We start from the raw sequence: 23,827 nt of genomic DNA on the forward strand, positions 1-23,827 counted from the left end.
TGCCCTCCTTTCAGGTATTTATATACACTCACAAGAGCTTCCTTGAGCCTTGTCTTCTCCAGGCTGAACAGTCCCAACTCTCTCGACCTTTCCTCACAGGATAGATGCTCCAGTCCTTTAACAGTTTCTGTGGCTCTTTGCTGGACTCTCTGCAATACCTCTATGCCTCTCTTGTACCAGGGAACCTGGAACTGGACCCAGTACACCAGTCATGGCCTCACTGGTGCTGAATAAAGAGGAAGGATCACCTCCCTTGACATGCTGGCAATGCTTTGCCTAAGGCAGCCCAGGATATCATCAGCTTTCTTTGTGGCAAGGACACATCACTGGCTCATGTTAAACTTGGTGTCCACCAGCATCCCCAGGTCCTTTTCTGCAAAGCTGCTATCCAGCTGGTTGTCCCCCAGCATATATTGGTACATGAGATTGTTCCTACACAGGTGCAGGACTTACTTTGCACTTCTTGTTAAACTTCATGAGGTTCCTGTCAGCCTGTTTAGCCAGCCTGTATGGGCCTTTCTGGGTGGCAGCATAACCCTCTGGCATATCAGCCACTCCTCCTGGTTTAGTGCCATCAGCAAACTTGCTGAGGATACACTCTGCCCCATTATCCAGACCATTAATGAAGATGCTAAACAGGATCAGACTCAGTATTGGCCCCTGGGGTACACTGCTAGTTACTGGCTTTCAACTAGACTTCATGCCACTGATCACCACCCTCTGGGCCTGGCCATTCAGCCAGTTTGCAGTCCACCTCACTGTCTACACCTCCAGCCCATACTTCATTAGCTTCTTTAGGAGGATCTTACGGAAGATACTGTCACAAGCCTTACTGAAGTCCAGGTAGACAAGATTCACTAATCTCCCCTCATCTACCATGCCAGTCCTTTCATCGTAGAAGTTTAATTAAGTTGGTCAAGCATGTCTTGGTGAAGCTATGCTGACTACTCCTGATGAAATTCTTGTCCTTTATGTGCCTGGAAGTGATTTCCAGGATTAGCTGCTCCATCACCTTCCCAGGGATCGAGATGAAACTGACCAGCCTGTAGTTCCCTGGGTCCTCCTTCTTGAAGGTAGGAGTGATATTTGCTTTCCTCCAGTCTTCAGACACTTCTCCCAATTGCCATGATTGATCAAAGATTATTGAGAGTGGCCTCACAATGACATCTGTCAGCTCCCTCAGTGCTTTTGGGTGCATCAGTTTCCATGGACTTATGTATGTGCAGTTTGCCTAAGTATTCCCTGACCTGATCCTCTTCCACCAAAGGTACATCACCCTTGCTACAGACTTTTCCCTTGGTTTCTGGAATCTGGGATTTCTGAAGACCAGACTTGCTGGTAAAGACTGAGGCAAAGGTGGCATTCAGTACCTCAACCTATTCCACATCCTGTGTAACCTGGTCCTCTGTCTTGTTGAGCAATGGGCCCACATTTTTCCTAGTCTTCCTTTTGTCACCTCTGTACTTATAGAAGCCCTTCTTGTTGTCTTTGACATCCCTGGTCAGATTCAGTTCCAGTTGGGCTTTAGCTTTCACAGCTTCATCCCTGGATGCTCAAACAATGTTTCTGTATTCCTCACAGGTTATCCGTCCTTTCTTCCATGGTCTGTATGCTTCCTTTTTGTGTTTGAGTTTGACCAGGAGCTCCTTGTTCATCCATGCAGGCCTCCTGGCATTTTTACCTGTCTTCCTGTTCCTTGGATTGGACTACTCTTGAGCTTGGTAGATGTGTCTGGGTTCACACACACACTAGTGTATAACACAGTGGAGGTTTATGAGAACAATATTGTACAGAACAAGAACAGTGTAAGTTATTCACTCTCAACATAATGCTAAGATGAATATTTAACTATTATTTATTGGAAAGTTAGAAAAAAATTACCTTGTAAAGTATTTTGTACATTTCTCCTGTGTGACCCTATTCACGCTCAGCCTGAGTAGCACCTTGCTTCTGCAAGCTTGGAGGCAATGGGTGAAATCCCCACTGAACTACTGTGCAGGTGCAGAAATGCATGAGAACGACCTATTTATGTTTAAGTGTTAGGAAAAAAAAATATTTGGAAACTGACTAAATGTTCTAACAGGTTACTGCATGTTTTAACATGGTGATCCCTACTATCCCTATGCTAAGAGCTGACCCTGTTGATGCTGAAGTTTTAGAAAACTAAGAAGTGAATGTCTGGGCCCTTGATAAATGTCTACAAAGGATATGCATTTATGTATCGAAATATATAAAGGGATGTAATCTCTTTCTTTTTTTACTACTATGGCAAGATTGATACTGATGAAAGTGGATGTTTCAAACCAACAGGCATTGAAAAAGTATCATAATGATACAAAAGTTGTTAAGAGTGGAAGAGACTGTTGCAGAAAATATTCCTTAAATTTCCCACCAGACACTTCATCAAAATGACTCATGTTTACTGAAGAAAGGGCAAAAAGTGCTTTGTGGAAAAACTACTTTTCTTGACAATTGTAGAAAAAGAATTGTAGAAACAGTACCATGAGCTGCTGTGCTGCAAACAAAGTAACATTTTCAGAAAAAAATGCAGTGCGTTTTGTAAATCCACAGTTTGGTTACTTTTGTTTTCCATTTAGCAATATGGCAGCTTTCTATAGTGCTAGTGTTTTGCACATTCTTTCTTCCTTTCATGTCTTCTGCAATGTTACAATTTTATGAAGCAATTATTCAGCGAGTTTGTTGTTTTAGTTTACCTCTGAATACAATCAATGCTTGCAAATACTTGCTTCTTAGTGAGAATTCACATATTTAAGTTTTTAGACTTAGCATTGTAGAAATTGCTTTAAACTTTGAGTAACCCATTTCTTTATAATATGAGCAGAAAGGCACAAAGCCTGATTCATTGAAGAGGTCAGTGCCCCATTTTGTCAGAGTCGTAGTTATTTTTCTTTTACCAAATTAAGGGCCAGCTAAAACTTCATAAACAGCCCTTTCTACAACAGCTTCTCTGTATTTTCACAGCAACAGTATCACCTGCTGTTCTAAACAGAGGCTTGTAGAGGCATAGCAATTCATTTCTATTCATTAGGATTACTGTTAACTACGGTCTTTTTTGTATCAGTGTTTAAATACCCAGAAGTGTGTGGTGTTGATGTGTTTGTGATCTTTAATGCTGTACTAATTTAGCTTTGACCTTTTAAAAATCATTATTATTATTATTGCTATTACTACCAGGAATTCAGTGGAATAATGTGCACCAGTCAATGGCACAAGGAGGATTCATGACCTTTGGATGGATGTGCTGGATGATGTTCTTTGACTCCATTTTATATTCTATAGGTGGCTGGTATTTCAGCAATATTATTCCTGGTAAGATCATGCAGTTGTTCTTATTTCATGTTTTTGAAGAAGTTATTGAATGGAATGGATAGAATTGGCTTTCCTCATTGTATGCAACTAAACCAAAACCATATCTATTTCTGAGCTGAGGTTTTGGTGTGCAAAACTGCCTGATTGCCTTTAGGGACTGGGTAAGAAAGTCTTCCTACATGCATAAATATTGAGTAGTGCTAACAGAGGTACTAGAATTTGTAGCCAGGCATGAAATATCTTTTGTTTGCTTATGGGGATGACTAACATTTGAAGGACTTAGGAATTTGTTGCTACTTCATAGTAACAGAGCTCAGTCTAGTAGCAAAACTTCTTGTGAAAATGGTGAATCTTCTGACTCAGTACTTGGGCTGAAACCCATGAACAACAACACGTTTACAGATCACAAAGGTTTCAAACTGCCTGGTAACTGTATCTTGCTCCCAAGTATATTTTCAGAAAGTAGTGGGATTTTTTTCCTTCATAAACCAAGTTTTATGAATATTATTGAGTTGATTGATGCATTTTTAATCGTAGCCTAATGCCTCACTAGCTGTTTGAAATTTACCTTTCCTCTGATTTGGATATGTTACCTTTTCTTCCAGCTACTTTGTATCTGTTTTAAAAATAAAAAATGAATTTTTCCTTGAAAGAGAGGGCTGTGTGGAATATACAAATGCATTTTACAAATTTTAGCTTAAATTGACACCTGCCCTTCAATGTCAATGAAATGCAACTCCAAACACACAGAGAGTGTACTGTGGGATTTGTAAGTGAAACCTGGAAAGACCAGGCAATGCCAAAGTTTAGGTTGCGTGTAGAAGCATATTTTTACCCTTTCTGTTTGTGTGCTTGATTAAAGTTTCTTATGCTGGCTGATTTGTTTAAATTGTGCAGATAGTAATAGAAAAATGATCTTTAATGATTGGTGCAATGGCTTATTGTTATAATAAAAAATAAGGCTGTTTGCCCTGGCAGGCCATTTGGTGCATTTTCTTTCCTCTAGGTTACGAGACTGCGTTAGGCTGTGCCTACGTGTTGTTAAGTTTATGATTCTGTTACACTTCAAAGCTGATTTGGAGATAGGGTAAAGCGCAGTGTCACTGAAGACTGATTATTTTGTGGCAGGACCTGGTGTTATGGCCAAATGACTTTTTTCCACTTTATTAAGGTTTTTTAAGTGCAGCTAAGAGTTTGAGATAATTAAATGGTCTAACCAGCTCTGTGTAAGTAATGATAGGACATTAGTAGTCTACAAACAAATATGAAATGACTGTAAATTTTGCAACAGTTTCTATCGTAATTATCATCTAGGAAAATTTGGATTAAAGAACCGATGGTACTTTCCCTTTACTGTTTCCTACTGGAAGAACCTGTGTGGTACAGAGAGGAAGAAGAGACATTACCTGAATTCTGATATGTTTTTCTTCAATGAAAACTTCCAAGAAAAAGGTTTGTAGCAATAATAGAATTCTAGTAACGGCCCTTTTCTGAATCATGTGCTGATTTTGATCAATCTGCTTTTATCACAGCTTGGTCCTATATTATATGTTTAGATCTTGTCCTTTTCCCTCCTCCATTATATAGTGTATACTATGAACATTATATGCTAACTGTTAATTCTGCTGTCACCTGTAATGCTTGAATCACTCAATTAATAATATTGTAGACAAGTATTTAAGAATACTCTTTAAAAATGTAAAATAAGTATCTCTTGGGTTCATCCTGTCCCTGTGTATTGCCTGTTTGCTTTGTTAGGATCTTCTGAAATTCCTTGAAACCTTTCATACTCTTACTGAATCTGGAAGTATTGTGCTTTATTAACTTTTTTTCCCCCTTCTTTTTTCCCCTTTTGATTTTCTTTCTCCTCTGCTGTTTTTATTTGCTTCTTGTTTCAGTAGAAAAATTAACTTTGTTAATTTCTTTCCCTTCTATATCTTATTTCCCACTTCTATAATCACCATTCTTTCTGTCTCTGCTTCTTAGACTTTTGTTTAAAAAGCTACTGTTATTGTAACTAATTTTTATCTGCCTCCAGATACTTTCACCGCTCTTCTATTTCTTTGTTCACTTGCTTAAAATTAATTCAGTTTTTTTTATTTTTTTCCCCCCTTTTAGATCTCATTAAGAACTTTCTCACATTTCATCTATGTTTTGTGAATGAGGGAGTAAGTGACCCTCACCTATATTCCTTCTTGGGCCTTAGAACAACATGATGGGTTGTGTTTTTTGGGAAGTTACAGTAGCTTGGAAATGATCCTATTGTTTGTAGCATAGGTGAAGAAGCTGAACAACTCAACAGTTCTATGTATTGGTATCTCCTAGAATAGGGAAAACTTCAAAATGTCTTGAAATGTCACTTAAAATGAAGATTTTCAATGTTTCTCCTTGGTTTCACCCCATCCTCTGTGGAAAGCAAAGAAGAAAACCTCTCCTCTGCCTGAAAAGTTGCTAGCATGGTCTCTGGCTCAAGCCATCCAAGTGACTGCCTACAGCTTTGTGGATCTGTTTGTCTCTCTTCTCCTCTGCTTAAACTGATGCACGTCACGTGCTCGGTAGCAAATTACCTGTGCATGAACTCTAATGCTGCCATGCATGCAAAAGGAACTTGCTCTCTTTCATAAGAATTGGGCGTCGTTGTACTGATGATGGGATAAAGGCAGTCATGGATAATTTGCTTGGAACAGCAAAGTGACTTGCTCCCGGACAATTTCTGTGTTTGTTCCATACAGGCCGGCTAAGGGCTGGTTCAGTGGGGGTAGAAAGCACTTTGGAAATCAGAAGTGTGTCAGGGAAGGGCTGGAGTGTAGGTCCTACAAGCTGGAACTATGACTAGAGCAGGGCTGGCACAGACCTGGGTGCTCAGTACCCACTTGGAAGTCCTCTTAGGAGAAGTCCTAGGGTGATCAATTTACTGCTTGCAAGTAATTTGGAGCTCTTGCTCTGAATCTTACCTGAGATACAGTGTCTGAGGCTCACTCTGTACTTTAAGTTTTTTTGTTAAGTTCCAGGATGTACTTGCAAATTTAGGAATCAGTGGAAAGGACATGAGTAATGTTTGTTGGTGGTTTTAGTCTCCAGACAAAAGTTAGAGAAGCTAACAGGAAGAGAGGTGTGTGGGTAGCAGGACCTCAGAAATGTCACAGCTGCTGATAGTGTCTTGCTGGAAAGTAACCTCAAGCTTCTGGCAAAAGTTCTTTCTAAACTTAAATCTGATTGTGAAAGGAGCAAAAAACTTCTTCATTCACAGCCTAAACAAACCAATCCTTGAAATAATTATATATTTTTTTATTTATAATTTGATTTACATAATTTTATATATTTTTATATAAAGCATAATTATTCTTCTTGTAGTATTTATATTTTATTTAATTATATATAAAATGATTACATAAAATATAATTATAAACTATAAATATATATAAATGTATAATTTATATATTTATATGTCTAAAATATATATTAAAAAGGATAATTCTCTCTTCTCATGATTCTCATCTGTAACAGTTTCAGTTTCTTTGGACTAAGATTCCAATTTGCCTTACCTTTGTTTAAAAAGAAAAAAAAATCCCACTGCCAAGTTTCTCAGTTGTAATGAGTCAATAAAATATTACATGTTTATAATATATTTATGGGGGTAATGATTGACTGTAGTCATGTTTGAAAAGTAGTGCCAACCTTTCCTCCTGACATAGAAAGGAAGTCAACTTGATCTGCATCATATGTTCCTTTCAGTTTGCTGAGCTGGTTACATCACAGCAAAATGCTGGTACTTGCATTGAGGACCTTAAGTTATGTTTAGACTACACTGCTGCTCTGAATCATTTTGCAGAGACCTGCTTTGCTTTATTGACTGAGGGAATTAAGAGGATTAACTGGCTATGCCTGTTAATGTTATGTTAATGTTATGTGCCTGAAACTGGATGGCATATATGGAGTAACGCACACAGTTAGAATTTTCTCATACTTATGGGCATAATACAATGGTTCAAGCAACATTATTATAGGTGTTTTTTCTACTAAAAATAAAATCTAATACCTATTTTATGACTTTATGGAGACATATGTGGACATGCACACAAATTGGCATAATTGTTTTAGGTTGCTTTTTTAAAACGGCAAACAGGCCAAATTCTTAGCAAGTATTATCTGGCATAGTATCTTTGATTTCAGTGGAGCTTAAGTCAGTTTGGAGCATCTGAACATCTGTTCCAGGCTTTGGTAAATGGCAACAGGGATTAAGTTAATTTGTTATTCCCTATATACACTCACACGCACACATGTTTAGATTCAGCAAAACTCTTGATCTGCTGCTCTTCGCCATACAGACCCAGCACCTCCAAGCTGGAAAGGCCCTTGCATCGAAGGAGCCACCATTGGTGTCATGCTGCTGTCTCTCACCAAAGAGCACGTGGATGGCCAGAAGGCTGCCATTAAAGATCTCAGTCTCACTTTCCATAGAGGTCAGATAACAGCACTCTTGGGACCTAATGGAGCTGGCAAGACGACAGTTATGTAAGCTTGCCATTTAATGCTGTTACACTCCCCTCTGATATCTGCTGTGCTTTCTCACTTCAAAATGTTTGTGAACTCTTTCCTATGTCTTTTTTTTCCAAATAAATATTTAATAAACTCCTCAAAACACATGGAAAGTGAAGGCTATATGTCTGTGACAAAAGCAATGTAATGAATAGAGAACTGAGTCCTCTGTGCCACTGAAACCGTGATGTAATGGTTCAGGAGCAGCATAAGTAGGAGCTGGGCATGTCTAGTTGTAGAGCTGAACACATCTCAGGAAAATGTTCTTTTCTGGCATCCCATGTGTACTATCACATGGAGAGTGTGGAGTTTTATGGGGTTTTGTGCTTTGTTCCTAGAGGTTGCAAGGGACTTTTTCTTGGTAATTGACCAGAAACAAAAATAACAAAATGAAAATAACATTTTAAAATGTCTCAATTAAGAAGTCTATGTATTTCTACCTTTCTGTTAACTATGATCATCTTTAATAAAACCAGTGATGCAGGACGGGACCCAATTAGGAATTACTCCTCAGCTAGAATACACACATGAAAAAGGAAACAATGGTCTGTTATATTTGGTTGGGAAAAAATGGATATTATTCTGGAAGTAAGGAAATGAAGGATTCTTGAGATCTTAGGGTTTTTTTTTTCTTAAAAAAAAGCCCAAAACATTAGCAATGTTTCTACAACTATGCTCAGCTGAATTAGTATTGCTCTAAGGATGCTAGGATGTGCCTCAGAACATCCAAGTGTGAACTGTGTAATACAGTCATTACACATGATCTTGCTGATTTTTGTTGTTGTGGTTTTTTTTTCTTTTCTTGTATCAGATCACTGTTGACTGGTCTGTATCCACCAAGCTCTGGTACCATTATTGTTAATGGAAAGGACATATGTACTGACCTGGCTGCCATCAGGACAGAGCTGGGTGTTTGCCCACAGTATGATGTCCTGTTCAACATACTAACAGTGCGAGAACATCTACTGCTTTATGGATCAGTGAAGGCACCTGGCTGGACAAAGGAACAGCTGAATCAGGAAGTCAGTGGGTAAGTTTTCCTTTCATTTGTTGAAATCTGTCAAGTAAATCATTAGTGTCTATTGCAAGCCACCCAAATAAGAAAGTGCTAAAGCAAAATTGCAAGTGGAAGCAAATGAAAACTGCAGGTTTTCAATGAGTTTTTATCACACTTCGTGTTCTGGAATTATGCCTTGAAAATAGATTTCCCAGTTTCTAACCTTTACTTGAATGTATTTGCAGTGAAACTGTCAATGTTTAAAAACTGGTATACAGAACCATCAAATAATTATGTTTTGACAGGAGTGGAGTTGGTTAGCCTGGTAGCAGCTGTGGTGGTTCCTGCCTCATGCTGTCTGCTTTACCCCCCTCCTAGCTGGAGAGGCAGATAGAAAGTAAACTGCTGTGTGTTCACCCTGAGTTTTCAGATAAGTCAACACTGACTTTATGTGTTTATTATCCTGTATTCCCTCACCTGCAGTAGAAGGAAGATTGGAAAACCAGAAAAGGCAAGTAAAGGCAGTGCTTGTTACAATCTCTTTAAATAGGGCATCATCTTTTTCCTTTGTTAAATTCAGACTTTCAATGTGTTTAATAGGTGAAGGGGTTTAAAAACAAACAATCCAACAGCGAAAACAAGCCAGAGCTCTGGCATGACCTTAGAGGTTTTGCCTCTTGTCGAGAATGTTTGTTAGTGTTTTTAGGCTGCTGCTTCTTTGACAGAGGACTAGATCTTCTTCATTTTTGCATCACGTATATTATACTACTTGTAAACCATACAAGGTGAGATGTTGTTCACTAATAGTAAACAGCATTTTCTGAACTTTAGGAATTAAACGTATGGTGTTCTAATAGTGTGGCAGCGTAAATATTTTCTGTTTACCTTCTGATTCATGCTAGACTCTGTGCAGGGATGAGCACTTCCACACTTGAATGGAAATAAATGCCAAGTTGATGGAACTTCTCCTTAAGCGTGCGATTAGACATATGCAGTGCATTTGTGGCAAAGTGACTTTCCTTTTTAGTAGCTACCATAAAAGCCTGTCACTTTAAAATTTTGATCTGAAAAATCTATGCTGTGGGACACTGCATTCTCTCTAGAAACATCAGAAACAACTCTCTAGAACAAAAAGGACAAACCAAAGTCTGTCATACTAATGGCACATAAGAACACTCAGGCATCTACAGGCCTGGCTCCTAAGAAAAAAATTTTTTTTTTTTTAAGGCAATGAATGCTTTAAAATACTTCAGAGAAACTAGAAAAGCAACAAAACAATGAAACAAAATTTGCTTTTTATAAAGCAAAAAAAGATGGTTTCTAAAGGAATTAAGAATAATTTTCCTGGATATCTATCTATACAACAATTATAGAAACCTGCTTTCTTAAAAATGAAAAATTCTCTCAGGGTAAATGGCATGGTTTACAGACTGCATATTCACTCAAATGATTCAGGAGATTAGCTTGGGAATGTTGAGCCTTTTATGTCTTGCTTGCCAGGCTGATAGCAACTGAAAGCTCTTGGGTCAATGGCTGGATGTTCAATGCAATGAAAAATAAATTGTCAGTCTTTGAGTGCTGCCTTTGTTGAGCATGTTTCCATGCACTGCTCAGATGCAAGATCATCAGAGAGCAAGGACTGAATAGGCAATGTCTGTAAGGTATCTCCCAGTCCTTAATACAGGAATTAGATTAGGTTGGATTAGGTAGTATTATTCTACCTAGGGATGACTAATCTGTTTACTTCACAGAAACATGTCTTAAAAAAAAACCCAGCAGTGTTACCTTATTTACTTCAAATGACTACATATTTCCTAAAATCTTGGGCATTTTTTAAGGTTCTTTATGTAATTGAAAAAACTGAAGCACTGTTTGAGTTATGAAACTAACCAACTTTACCATGGTTTAAGAGGCTATAATCTAGAGTTTACTGAAATTGTTGGACAAACTGGTATTTATTTTAATGGACTTAAGTCCAAAATTGTCTGTTCTTATCCTGCACAATACTTATCCAGAATTTATATTTCAGATAGTGATAGGTGTTTATACTTTGTACATAGGGACATAATTTTTTTTCTATTCCTTCTTGTCATCAAATTCTATGATCAGTCAGAGGTAGTGTTTTTTTCAGTTTCCGTTTACAGTGACTTTTCAGTAATTGTTCTCCGAGTGGACATGATGTGACTGGAAAAACTCTTTCAAAATTGGTCCCATTTCTGTACTCTTATTTCAGAGCTCTGGAAGATGTGGATTTATCCCAACATCAGTACAAACCTGTTGCAGCCCTGTCTGGGGGAATGAAAAGGAGGTTGTCCATTGCCATCTCCTTTATTGGAAACTCAAAGACAGTCATTCTAGATGAGCCCACCAGTGGAGTAGATCCATGTTCTCGCCGTAGCATCTGGGATGTTCTTCTGAAGTACAAAGCTGGTACAAAGCTTATACACATAATTTGCTGCTTGTTTTCCTTTCTGGAATTCTGTTTAAATAAATTTAAACAGGATAGTCAGAATATTAGCATTGTTATTCAGTAACTAAATACATTCATGTCAGAGGTAAAATTTAATCAAACTTGGGAAACTTTAAAGCAGCCAAGTGAGATTACAAGAATTATCTGCTATCTCACAGGAAAATGCCCAGTCTAACAGAAGGTTGAGCTTAGTTCTGAGTCCTGTCCTGAAGTTTCTCTTCTCTTACCTTTTTGTTAGCATTTCAAAATTGTATTCTGGTTTGTCATTTCCCATTTTGCACATATCTATATGTAGATGCATATATATTTATGAAAATAGACTCATCAGTCAGTCTGCTACATTAATTTTTTAAGTGCCATAAGGTTAAAAACTGATTGTGGGAACCAAACTCTTCAGCTAGTAAACACTCAATTAGCTCTAATAACTCACAGTGAATGATCCACTGAAACAGACACTGCTGTTATGTGGTTTTAAAGAACCTCTTAAGCTCTTAAAACAGCTTGAAATTGTAATGGCTTAATACTACTTACTATGTGTAATACCAGGCAAAGCAAGTTTAGACTTGAATCTCAGTCTGTAAATCTGAATGCAGGTTTTGTTTGTGTCTTGTAGTTATGTTTTGAAGGGACCTGAAACATGTTCCCTTAAGGTTAAAGGACTCTTGTGAAAGTAAGATATGTTTCTCTAGAAACCAGGTTTTGTAGACGTGTACCAATCTTTCCGATGCAGGTTGCACACTGATCTTTACCACTCACCATCTTGATGAGGCAGAGGTGCTTAGCGATCGCATTGCCATCCTGCAGAGTGGCCAGCTGAGGTGCTGTGGTTCTCCCTCTTATCTGAGAGAAACATATGGCCAGGGACACAGTCTAACACTCATAAAAAAGGTACACTGAAAATGTACTGTACAGAACTTAACAGTGCCTGCCAAGTAATAGCTGTGTGTATTCTAAGGGAGCCGTATGTCCCTGCCAGGAAGTAAGGTGTGATATAGATTATCAGAGAGACAGGAAAACATGTTTTTATCACCTTTCTTAGTTGTTTTCGGTGGGTGGTGGTATTAGTATTATTATTACTAGTACTACTACTGCTATTGTTGTTATTTAGAAGAACACAATGACATCTTTGAAAATGATGACCTTCAGTATTTAGCTGAAAAGGGCTTGGTCTCACTGTTCTTTGTTCCTGGGAAGTAATCTCTGTATCCCAGGTTTGATTGAGTTTCATCATTGGAAATTTTCTTATACGAATTCTACTATCAAGTCCCATCCTTCTGGTAACATTTAATTTTTTGTGCATGATTATCTTTCTTTCCTCATAGCCCTCTGTGTTTAAAATCCAGGATCCTAAGCATATTGTTCAGGTCACATCTTTGGTACAGACCCACATCCCAGAAGCCTTCTTGAAGGAGAACAATGGGACTGAGCTGACCTATGTGATTCCAGAAGGGGCAGATAAGACCTCTTTTAAAGGTCTTTTTCAGGCTTTAGATCAAAGCCTTCATCATCTACATGTGACTGGCTATGGCATTTCTGATACCACCTTGGAAGAGGTACTTTTAGTTTTTTTCTGTGTAATGACATATTCTTGGTTAGAGAATCCTGTATTAGCTTCCAGCTACTCTTGATTGTATCTTTTGTATTGCACAACATGTTTTCTAAACAAACAAACAAACAAAAACAAAACAATAAAAACAAAACACAAAATGTAGGCAAAATGTATACTTTATAGTTTTGCTGTACGTTAATTTCAGCAACCACTCTACTATGACTTATTTCTTATTTCAAGAATCCGATGTGAAGACTGAGGAACTGTGTAACTCTTAAATGTTTGTTTCTGCATTTACTTAAGGAAAATTTAATGTGTCATTGATTTAATGAGAACCACAATTGTCTTGAATCTCTAGCATTGGAATGAGCTTTGAACTTCCAAGGCTGGAGGTTCAGTTCAGGTAGCTCTTGGGACAGAAAAAAAATTGCTGAGAATATTCTCTGACTTACAAAGTTTTAAAGCTTAGGACTTAGCAAAACTGTGTGGGGAAATCTCTGAAGAGTATTCTGTGTGTATACCTAGAGACAGAAAGAAAGACTTACATATATGTATATATGAACATATATACACACTAATATACATATATGTGTGTGTTTATATGTATACCAAATGGACAAGAAAAGAAATCTCTGTTATGCTGCTTCGTCACTTCTGAATTTATCTCTGTGTAAACAGCCATATCAGTGAGAAGTTATTTTCCTTGGACTATTTTTATCCCAGCTATAACTTCTAAGTATCAAGATTCCCTAAACCACTACTGTTCAAGTTCTGTATTATAGAACCTTTTGAAAATATAATTTTTTCCACTTCTTCAAGTGATAAGGAGAGTAATGTCAGTATTTTTTGATGCACAAAACGCATCTATTTTTATTGATGGCAAAATTCATTCAGGATCACTTTGTGAAACTGATTTCTCCAGTTATTAACTATAGTGTTAAAGACAGACAAGGTTGGACTGTTTTCTAACAGAAAATTTAATATATGTTAGGAAAAACGCCCCACAAAAATAATGAAATGCAGATTCCTGTAGAGTGTTTTTATATATATATATATAGCAATAAATATTTAGTATAGAAAAGGGGTGTATCGCTTCTCCCTCTGTTCCCTGGAAGTGTATGAGATGGTACGATGTAGTACTGTAGTCAGCTGGAACACAAGATCCCCCAGTGAAGATGCTCATCTTTCCTGGTCTTATGAAGATGATATGCTTTAAGGCCTGTCAGACATCACTTATGCATTGTATTTTTGCTGCATGAGCTATACATATGGGAATTAAGGAGATCAGGTATTTGAAACTGCATCAGCAGTTCTGGGTTTGTTTTGCAAGTTTAGAATTGTTCATCTTACATAATCTGTGGAAAAAATATAAATAGAATCCCAATATTGCAAGTAAACCTAAAATGACAAGTGTTAATGAAATTTATTGAACCACCACGTGGAGCTGTGTTATCCTGAAGTGGTCTACCAGGAGACATCTTTAGGACTATATTGATTTGCTACATAGGTTTTTAGGACCCTTTACAAGCATAAAGGATCTGTTTTTGCACATTTGTTTTTAAACTGCAGTCCAAAGAATGATCCACCAGGAAGTATGTGGTTTCTTTTGAAGTTTAACTCTATACAACTGAGTTATTTATAACGGAAAAAAAAAGCACCTCTTCAGTGTTTCTTTTATAAATGACCACTGTACATAAAGCTAGTGTGACGGCAAGCATTTGCTATGGGAATAGGAAGTGGAGGGGGGGAGGAAAAAAAAATCGTACAAGTTTAATAAACATCTTACGTAATGCTATAAAGTAAATTACATTCCTGATATACAATTTCATGAAGCACGTCAAAAGCTTATTGAAAAATTATTTTATTTCAAATTATATAGGGTGATTAACATGCTATAAGAAAGAATATTGTTTAGTGCCAAACATTATAGATGCTGAGGTAATGTATGTGTTGAGAACCTTTTTTGATTATGTCCCTGTGGGATATCATAGGACTTTCCAGAACTAGCATCTTTAAAGTAAATGTGAATTTGTAATGGAATATGAGGAAGCTTCCTCGGTGTGCTGCATCTGTTATTCAGTTGAGAGCTTGCTTTTGGTTGTTTTCTGCAGGGGAGGTTAAAAAACGCTTTGAAGGTGGTATTAGATATTGATGTGTCATCCTTCAGCTTCAAGACTTAATGCATTAATTTGGGGTGATTTCTGTCATCTCTACATCTCATCATTAGGCGTCGTTACAACCTCAATTCTCCATTTTCTTATCAAAAGCCTCTTTGCATTGGCAACTAAATGGATAGCACATAATAGCGCTATTTAGTCTATTCAAACAATTCAGTCTGGAAACAAAGAACTCTGACTTTAAAGGAAGAAATGTGTTGTAATTTTTATTTTATCCTTTCTTTTTGTTCTCTCATGTTTTTCAGTTTGAGGGACACTTGCACTCTCTAAAAATCTTACTTTCCAAGGGAAACCAGGCTTCAAAGGAATCTTGAAGTTCTAACAAAATCAGTTCTGACACTTTCCAATCTCACTTATATTATGTTTGCTTCCTTTTAGGTTTTAAATATCTTTTCCAACCATTTGTATTTGTGTACTTTATGATGCTTATAATCCAAAGAGTGTTAGCAGAATCAAAAGGAGGTTAGAAGGGTGGTTAATTAAATTAAGTGTACACTGAGAGCTCTCTGGAGGATGATGTTTCACTTTCTGGCAACTCTGGAGGTTTCAAAGCTTATTGCTTTCTTGCTTTGCTTTGAGGAGAGAACAAAACCTTTGAAACATCTTTGCAAAATAAGTTGTGTTGAAATACCTGTTAATGGGTACTACTTTAAATTCTCTTCTTTGAAATGACCAGCGTTTGCCCCAAAACTTTCCAGGGAAAAACATATACCTCCTTGAAATATTTTAGCCTTAAAATACTACGTAGATTGTAAAAAGTTTCAATTTTGTTGAGAGTGCTCTAACAACATCTAGTAATGACACAATCATATTAATCTATTTGACTGTAGTATTGCCATCTGGCCAGACCTTTTTGCTAGAGGGGAAAAGCAGATCCTATACCTACTGACAATCTGGTGGTTTGAAAGAAGCAACCAGGACAGTGGCTGCTGCTTGCAAGTAGGACAGTCCTTCTCAACAGCCAGCATGACCACTGGCTCTCTCCATCCCCAAGAGTGGCCAAGGTGGTCCTTCAGTGCCTGGCATGGGACAAGTGCTGGAAGTGAGCCATGCTACTCCTTACCTATTTTAAGTATTTTCCTTGAAAGCATACAGAGTTTCTTCCAGTGGCTTTGGGCTGTGCCAGGTGTCTGTCTCCCTCTGTGTGTTTATATCTAAGTTTGACAGTCGGAAGTGTTCCTGTTTAGCGGATAACCATTGACCTGCTTGCAAAAGTTCTTCAGTCAACAGTCATCCACAGTGAATAGCTGTTAAGACTGCTTCTGCACCATTCTCCTTAGCAAAACATGCCTGTAGCTACAGAAGGTTATGCTGAGCATGGACTGCCTGGAAGAAAATATAAAAACAATGTGAGCAGAAAGTTTAGTAAGAGGAAAATTGGCTCCTACATAGGGAAGTTATTTGAGTTAAAATATGAATTACAAATGTAGGTTTAAAACTTAGAAGCTTCCCAGAGATACTTGCTCTGGTACTGCTCAGTTACTGAAGAAAATTCAGTGATGCTGAATTATGCAGAATGTAAACATTTCGCAAGCAGAAGATGAATATTTCTTAAAAGGGAGATTTTCAGATTTCCGTATTTGGTTGAGTGTTACCAGTGACTCAAGTATGGAACAATGAGTATTTAACACTGCTCTGTGCTTACTGTCATGTTCATAGGAGTCTGCCTGTCCTAGTAAAATGGTCTACAAAAACAGTTGGGAAAATGTTAAACACTGCTCCCATGTGTTTCTAATTCCATGTGCTGCTTGCTTTCCAGGGACTTTTATATGGCTTTTAAATTACTACTTACAATTTTGACTACTCTTTTTGGAGGTGCTTGTTACAACTTAACTGACAGCAAGAAATTAAAGCAATTAACACTTTCCCACTGCAAAATACCTAGGATACACATGGGATTTATGGGATAGGAGGACCCAGAAATGTTGCTAAAGTATCAGTCAGTGGTTTTAGAAGATAAAGACCTGTCTATAGGTGTGACATGCTCTGCAGTGAAGTATCGAGGACACTGTGTCACTGTATCAGTGAACCAGGCTTGTTTTTATGGTGCTGTCCCAAAGAAGGAATCAGGAAGAAATCAGGGAGTAACTGCCTAGTACAGCTTAGAAAGGGGTGCAGAAAACGTCTATTTTCTCAGGTTCCCCAACTGGACAAGTCCTTGGTCAGATATTGGACTTGCTAGCCAAAGCAGAAATTAAGCAGGAACTGCTAAAACATGTAGGGAAAGAGATGTTCTGCTGAGGTCTAGAACATACCTTCTCTTGTTGAGTTTATCCAATCTTTTATGTATGGCAAGAACACATTGTCTCTCTGTCATGGTGTCTAATCCTGGCTTTTACAGATCTGTGTGTTTTGGAAGGTAACTTAATCTGCTCATAACATTGTTAGGCTAATACTACTTCTGTCCACAATATCCTTTGCAACATTAGATAAATAGTAATTTTTTCTGTACAATATGGTCTCTAATGATTCCCATTCTTAATGAGATGTTTGAGAGCTGCCTGAGTACTACAGGGAGGACTGGGCAATGCAGGTTGCCTTCTGCCTTTATAGCTGTATCAGAATCGCTGTGTCAGTGAAGCTACAGTAGACACAGGATGTATGTGTTTTTTTGATGTGTGTGTGTTTGTGTTTGGTGGTTTTTGTTTCTTTTTTAAGGCATAGTTACATCCTCTCTTCAAGTGACATAATGTGCTTAAGGAAGATGATGTTTGTTTGCAACGCCAGCAGGAATTTTGACACTGAACTGAGTACATGCAGGCGACATTTTGTAGTGTAGCCTTCTGTCCTGGTTTGGACTAAACGGAACCAATTTTCCTTTCAGTGAATTTTCCTTTCAGCTGAGCTTCTTCTAAGTAACTATGCTTTCTGAAATGAACTGCATGTTTTTCAGACAGTGCCCACTTCTAGGACTGATAACGCTCGAACATTATGGCTATTACTGAGGTAACGGTAGGAATGGTATGCAGAAGGGTTCTTGCTTAGACTTATTCCTATAGAAACCAAGGTCACTGCTAAATTCCTCACTATCTACAAGTGAAGAGCCGTAGAAGAGTCTCACCTCCAGGAAGAAGCAGACAGGACAGGTGACCCAAAACTGACAAACAAAGTATTCCATCCCATACTCATCATTCTCAGTATAAAGCTGAGGGATCACGAGGGTCGTCCTCTCTTCTTCTACGGCTGGCATCCAAAGAGGACTCTGTTTTTCTCCTGCCTTCGATCCCAGTCTGTATGTTCCTGTTCCCATCTGTTGCAGAGTCCGGTCCAGGCCTTCCCGGAGCTTGCCCTGCAGTGTCAGTGATGATGTGATGGTCAGCGGGGGAGCTTGATCTTGGTTCTGTATATACTTGTATATATTTAATTATTTCCATTATTATTATTATACTCTTTTTCATCGTTACTGTTTATTAAAACTTTTTAAACATTCCAACCTGTAAGTCTCTCTCCCTTTTCTCTTTTCCTTCCCCTTCTTGGGTGGGAAAGGGTTAATAGAGAGCATCTGCCATTGGTTTAATAGCCAGCCCAGCTTTAAACCATGACACCTTCGTCCTAGCCAGAGAGGAGCAGTTCTTTTGTGGTTTTAGTCGGTTCGGTTTAGTTTGGTTTGCTTGACAGAATTGGTGTGCACAGGAGCCATCAGCAAGTGGGTCCAAGGCAACAAATTAGAACGTGGCTTTGGGCAGTCAGGATCTTCCTCCAGGGTCTGACACAGAAATGTCAGGAGGTATTAATGTCTTCTGGCCTTGCAGTAGTTAATGGTCAAAACTGTTCCATGAAAGCTGACAGGTAACAAATGCAATCAATAACCACTGTTAAATGGCAATTATATTGACTAGGCAAAATATGGTTTATGTAACAGTCAGACCTTAGCAAGTCAAGAAATGTCTTTCCACAACTAAAAAATACTTCAGATTGACTGGTTTTTATTGTCTTTTGTATGAGCTCCTTGGAAACAAGATTTTTTTTGTTATAGCTGTTATCAGGTTCTTTTGTGGGAAGAAACAAATGGTTTCTTAATGATTTCTGAAAGTCACACTGTAGTTATAATCTAAGTCTTGCAGCTCAACCCAAACAGAGAAGAGAAAGTGAGAGAAGGCTTTCATCAAGGGAAAGCAAAACTTGATTGTACTTTTGCTGTTCAATTAGAGATGCTCATGGTAGCTGTATTTTCTGTTAATTTTTCTTTCTTTTTATCTGAAGTTCTTAGATCACTGTTTAAATTGCAGTTCAGTTTAAGATAAGAAAATGTTAATTTTATTTTTCATTTGAGCTTACAAGAAGTGGGGTGAGTGTTAATAACCGACTCACTATGAAAGCTGTTCCAAGCTTCTGCAAGGCTGAGGGACTGATAAATGAAATACATCTCTATGAAATTCAAATGACTTTATGTGGACAGAACTGTGAAACAGGATTAAGCAAGAAGTAGTAGGTCGAACGCAAATCTATTTGGCAAAGTGTGTATTCCATTTAAATAGATCTCATGATTATAAAGTTTGTAAATTCTGCTGGTTTTTTAAAATGTTATCTTTAACTCCCTTCTGATGTGTGTGCCCCTGCTTAGGAAGATTTTAGATTGTTACTTTTATAAAAAAATAATTTCAGTTTTTCCCACAGTGATTTTAGGTAATAGGATCCTATCAATTTCTCCCAATTTGGGTATGCATGCTACTAGTTTTGCTAAAGAACATGCATTGTTGCCCGGTCCCCTCCATAGTATTAGTTAGACAGGACTTTGTTAATGTTGACTGTGCCTGATGATTGCATTGTCCTTTAAATGTCTTTCAATAGCATTATTGCCCACATGGTTGCATAAATCTATGGACACTTCCCAGAGCTCTGTGGGTTCTCAGTTCTGGAGGACTTTGTATGTGAGATTTAGTTGTACTGGTACAACTAGAACTCTTTCGTAACAGTTCCATCTGTGCCTGCAGATTTCTAGCTAGAGTATCAGAAAAGACTTGAAGCTGTCACTATGGCCTTCGTAAAAACTGCAGTAACTGAGTTACAACATATACCACAGCTTAGGAGCATAAAATATCAATGAAGGGCAGCCAGTCTATTGAAAAATCTTTGCACATAGTAGTGTGCATGGGCCAACAATGCTTTGCATAGGTGCTTTTGCATCTATTGGCATTTATTCCTTTCCCCTTATCCCCAGGATTCCTCCACTGGAGAGCTTGACTAATTTTATAGTCATATTCCAGCAGGGTGGCTACAGCAGCCACTACTGATATCTGACAATCTGGATGGTTTGAGATAGATAGATAGATAGATAGATAGATAGATAGATAGATATAAATAAAGTAGTTTTTAGAAAATAGATTCTGAATTATTTTTTTCTTATTTCATGAAAGGTATTTCTGAAGCTAATGCAGGACTCAGAGAAGATGCCCCGTGTTCCACGGGCAGCACGCCTGGACCATACAAATGGTGCTGAATCAGCCTGTAAGTAGAAAATTAGATACCTTCTGAAGCAGCCAGGTTTATAAAGATCACAAACGCAAAGATAAACATGCATAAAGTTCCCAAAGTTGAGGAATGCACAAGAAAATACTGTCTGCTACCATCTGGTAATTCTTTTTTTGTGTGTGTGACATGATCTGCCATGGTGTAGAAACTGTGATTCACCTCTGTATCACTTCACAGTTGTCTTCTCACTGTTCTACTATGTGTATACATGCACATAAGCATTCTCTCACTGCATCAGCATTAACATACTGCTTCCCACCAGTCCCTGGCAACTAATTACCCTCTTTGACTCATACTGACAATGGATAAATTTTGCTAAGATACACCACAGATATAAAATCTGTAAGCTATTAGAAAGGTGTATTCATCTACAGTTATGTGCAAATAAAAATAAATAAATAAAAGCTAGTAGAAAATCACTTGTCCTCTCAAGTGGCATGTTATTTCAGGTTCCCTTACATGTTTGTTTGTTTTAAAACAAGTTCCTTTGGGCTTTCTATTTTCCTCCTGCAAGCCTGGGAGAATGTCCTTGTTAACATTTCTGAAACCTTAGGAATCTTGTTCTCCTTAAGTCTCTTCTTAGAAGTCACTAATGTGATACTTCGCAAAATGCAAGACTCATGTTCTCTAATGACAATGCCCACCAAGCTTGCCAATATTTTCTCATTGTTCCTGGGATTCTCATGCTTCTGTACTTACCGTATTTCTTTCTGTTTGATGATTTGTATCTAGATTATAGTCGTCTTCAGCTAGATGTCAAACATTTTGTTCTATATGCAGTCCTTTTTGTTTTGTTTTGTTTCTATAGAAAGCACAGAGAGGTCCTGGTCTGTGACTGAAGACCTTCATTGTTACAGTAATGGAAATAATAATTTTGAACCAAGCTTGTGTTATTTGTTAAGATAAATTCAATTTGATCTGCCAGTAATGGGTAATCAATGCTAAGAATTGCGGCCTAAGATGTGACCTTTTCTCACAAAGCACAAACTTGACTGGATGACTTTTTCCAGAGGGTCTTTTTGCTGGACTGTCAGTCCCTGTCGAATCAGTGAAGATGTAAGTATATAGCAAAACACCCTCACTAAGCAAGTAAAATATCCACTTCTTTGAGTGGTGAGAACAAGGCTTCCATTCAAAATACAGCTTTGAGTATCCCTTTATTTTATAACAATCAGTTGTGTATTTCTTCAAGGCTCAGTTAGGATATCCGAACCAATTTCAAATCAAAACAGTCTGTCTTCTCCACATTGCATTTTCATTAAAGAGTAAGATTTACAGTTCCTAAAGTAATGAAAACAGTATACTGTACCTAACAACTTTATATCTTTTACTATCTGCATTTCAAAATACATAACTTAGTATTTGTTCAAGTTATTACATTAATAAAGAATCTAGTAATCAGAGACACTGTATTTTTCAGTCTGATAAATTATAGCAAGAAAAAAGTAACGATAATGCCATTTCTTTGGGCATGAGAGTACTGGAAAATTGTCATTCATTGCAGATGACTGTCATTCATCATTAAGGACAGTTGTGAAGTGTAGGCATAACGGATCTGGGAAATGGTCATGAAAGGTATCCATCATTGTCAAAGCTAACCAGAATACTCCATGGGCAATAGCTTGACCTGTATAATTTTGTCTTTGAAAGCAGATTCAAAGGCAGTCAAACTTTCTGTTGGCAAAGTAGTCAAATGAATTTTCAAAACCCCCTAGAGCAAACAGCTGGGTTATTGAGCAGTTCACAGGATGCTGCTATTTGATTTTTAACGGAATTTGGATTAGAGAGCTGCTTCGACAAAGCATGGATCTGAGCACAAGCAAGGGTATTGGCTGTCCTTTACTGGTACCAAGCCTTTGAAGTGTCAGGATTGTGTAGAAACCAAAATGTTGTCTCTTGTCTCCCAGGTCAAGAGATGTAGTGGAGCGGTGTGCATGTGCCTTCTTAAAGGAAACTGCAAAAAATCAGTACATGATTTAGGCTGATGACCAATGCCAAAACCAGGCAAGAGACATCACTTCAGCAAAATATGACAATATCTCACTGTAGTCAGAGCTTTGATAATTTCTAGTTATGTTTTACAGTGTCTTATTGTACTGGTCTGACTGGAATGGAGTCAATTTTCTTCATAGCAGCTCTTATGGTTCTGTGTTTTGGATTTGTGACTAAAACAGTGTGGATAACACACCGGTGTTTTGGCCATTGCTGAGTAGTACTTGCAGCGTCAAGGCTTTCCCTTTTTCCCATTCGGTCCCCTCTCCCTCTGGTAAGTAGGCTGAGGTGAGCAAGAAGCTCGGAGGGGACATGACCTGGACAGCTGAGCCAAATTGACCAGAGGGTTATTCAATGCCGTATAGCATCATCCTCAGCAAAAAAAACTTGAGGCGAGGGTTTTTTGAGGAAGTAGCCATTGCTACCAAACTGGCTGAGCATCAGTCTGCTTGTGGGAGGCGGTGAGTGATTGCATTTGCATCGCTTGGTTTCTGGTTGGTTGTTGTTTTTTCCTTCTTTTTCCTTCACTTCTTAAACTGTCTTTGTCTTAACCCACAAGTTTTCTCGCTTTCTCTCTTCTTATTCTCACCTCCATCCTGCTGGAGGAAGGGGAGCATGAGCGAGCAGCTGTGTGGTACTTAGCTGCTGGGTAGGGTCAACACACCACAATAATGTAAAATAAACTCAGAATTATTTGACCCTTTCTAAATGCAAATATTAGAGGTAAGTACTGGACTCGATGATCCCAGATGTGTCTTCCAACCTAGTTGATTCCGTGATTCTGTGAAGTAGCAGTCCATTAATTAAATTAATTGTAACACTTTTGGTATTGGTAACTTTTAAAAAGCACACTGTGTAATTTCTGTGGTTAAAGTTTTCTTTGTGGAACGTTTACTCATAATTTTTAGTTTTAGTCCAACAAAACAAACTTGGAATAAAACTCACCTTTTGGTGGGAACAGTAAACATTTTAAGTCAGGGAATGCCTATGTGTGCAGGTATAATATATGCATATATTATTATACAGACATGCGTAATTAATTTCTGCACAGCTGGGATACACGATTGATGGTTATTGTTTTGTAGATATATACAAAGCAAGCAGAAAAAAGGTTAGACTGACCTTGCAATGACTGCATGACAAGATCATTGGAGCCAAATAGGCTTGAGAAAATGGAGAAACCAACTCTATGGAGTCCAATAAAAATATCATAAACTACAGCAGGCAGTATATGTAGCAAAATAATCAAGAGAGCTAAGAACAAGGCTAGGGGGTGACTAGCTAACCATGGATAAATAACA

The 23,827-nt window shown here is 37.9% G+C and overlaps 1 protein-coding gene across 1 annotated transcript in view; it reads left to right on the plus strand.

Moving 5' to 3' along the window:
* ABCA13 (ATP binding cassette subfamily A member 13) overlaps window positions 1-23,827 on the plus strand; it is a 209,456-nt gene that overhangs the window by 89,492 nt on the left and 96,137 nt on the right. Inside the window, exons 28-35 of the mRNA XM_068396499.1 lie at window positions 3,196-3,330; window positions 4,645-4,782; window positions 7,659-7,845; window positions 8,681-8,899; window positions 11,100-11,296; window positions 12,067-12,224; window positions 12,659-12,889; window positions 20,420-20,510. Coding sequence (XP_068252600.1) covers window positions 3,196-3,330; window positions 4,645-4,782; window positions 7,659-7,845; window positions 8,681-8,899; window positions 11,100-11,296; window positions 12,067-12,224; window positions 12,659-12,889; window positions 20,420-20,510 — 1,356 coding nt within the window. The remainder of the gene's footprint in view (window positions 1-3,195; window positions 3,331-4,644; window positions 4,783-7,658; window positions 7,846-8,680; window positions 8,900-11,099; window positions 11,297-12,066; window positions 12,225-12,658; window positions 12,890-20,419; window positions 20,511-23,827) is intronic.

The sequence above is a fragment of the Nyctibius grandis genome, chromosome 3 (genome assembly GCF_013368605.1).
Source record: "Nyctibius grandis isolate bNycGra1 chromosome 3, bNycGra1.pri, whole genome shotgun sequence".
Classification (NCBI taxonomy): domain Eukaryota; kingdom Metazoa; phylum Chordata; class Aves; order Nyctibiiformes; family Nyctibiidae; genus Nyctibius; species Nyctibius grandis.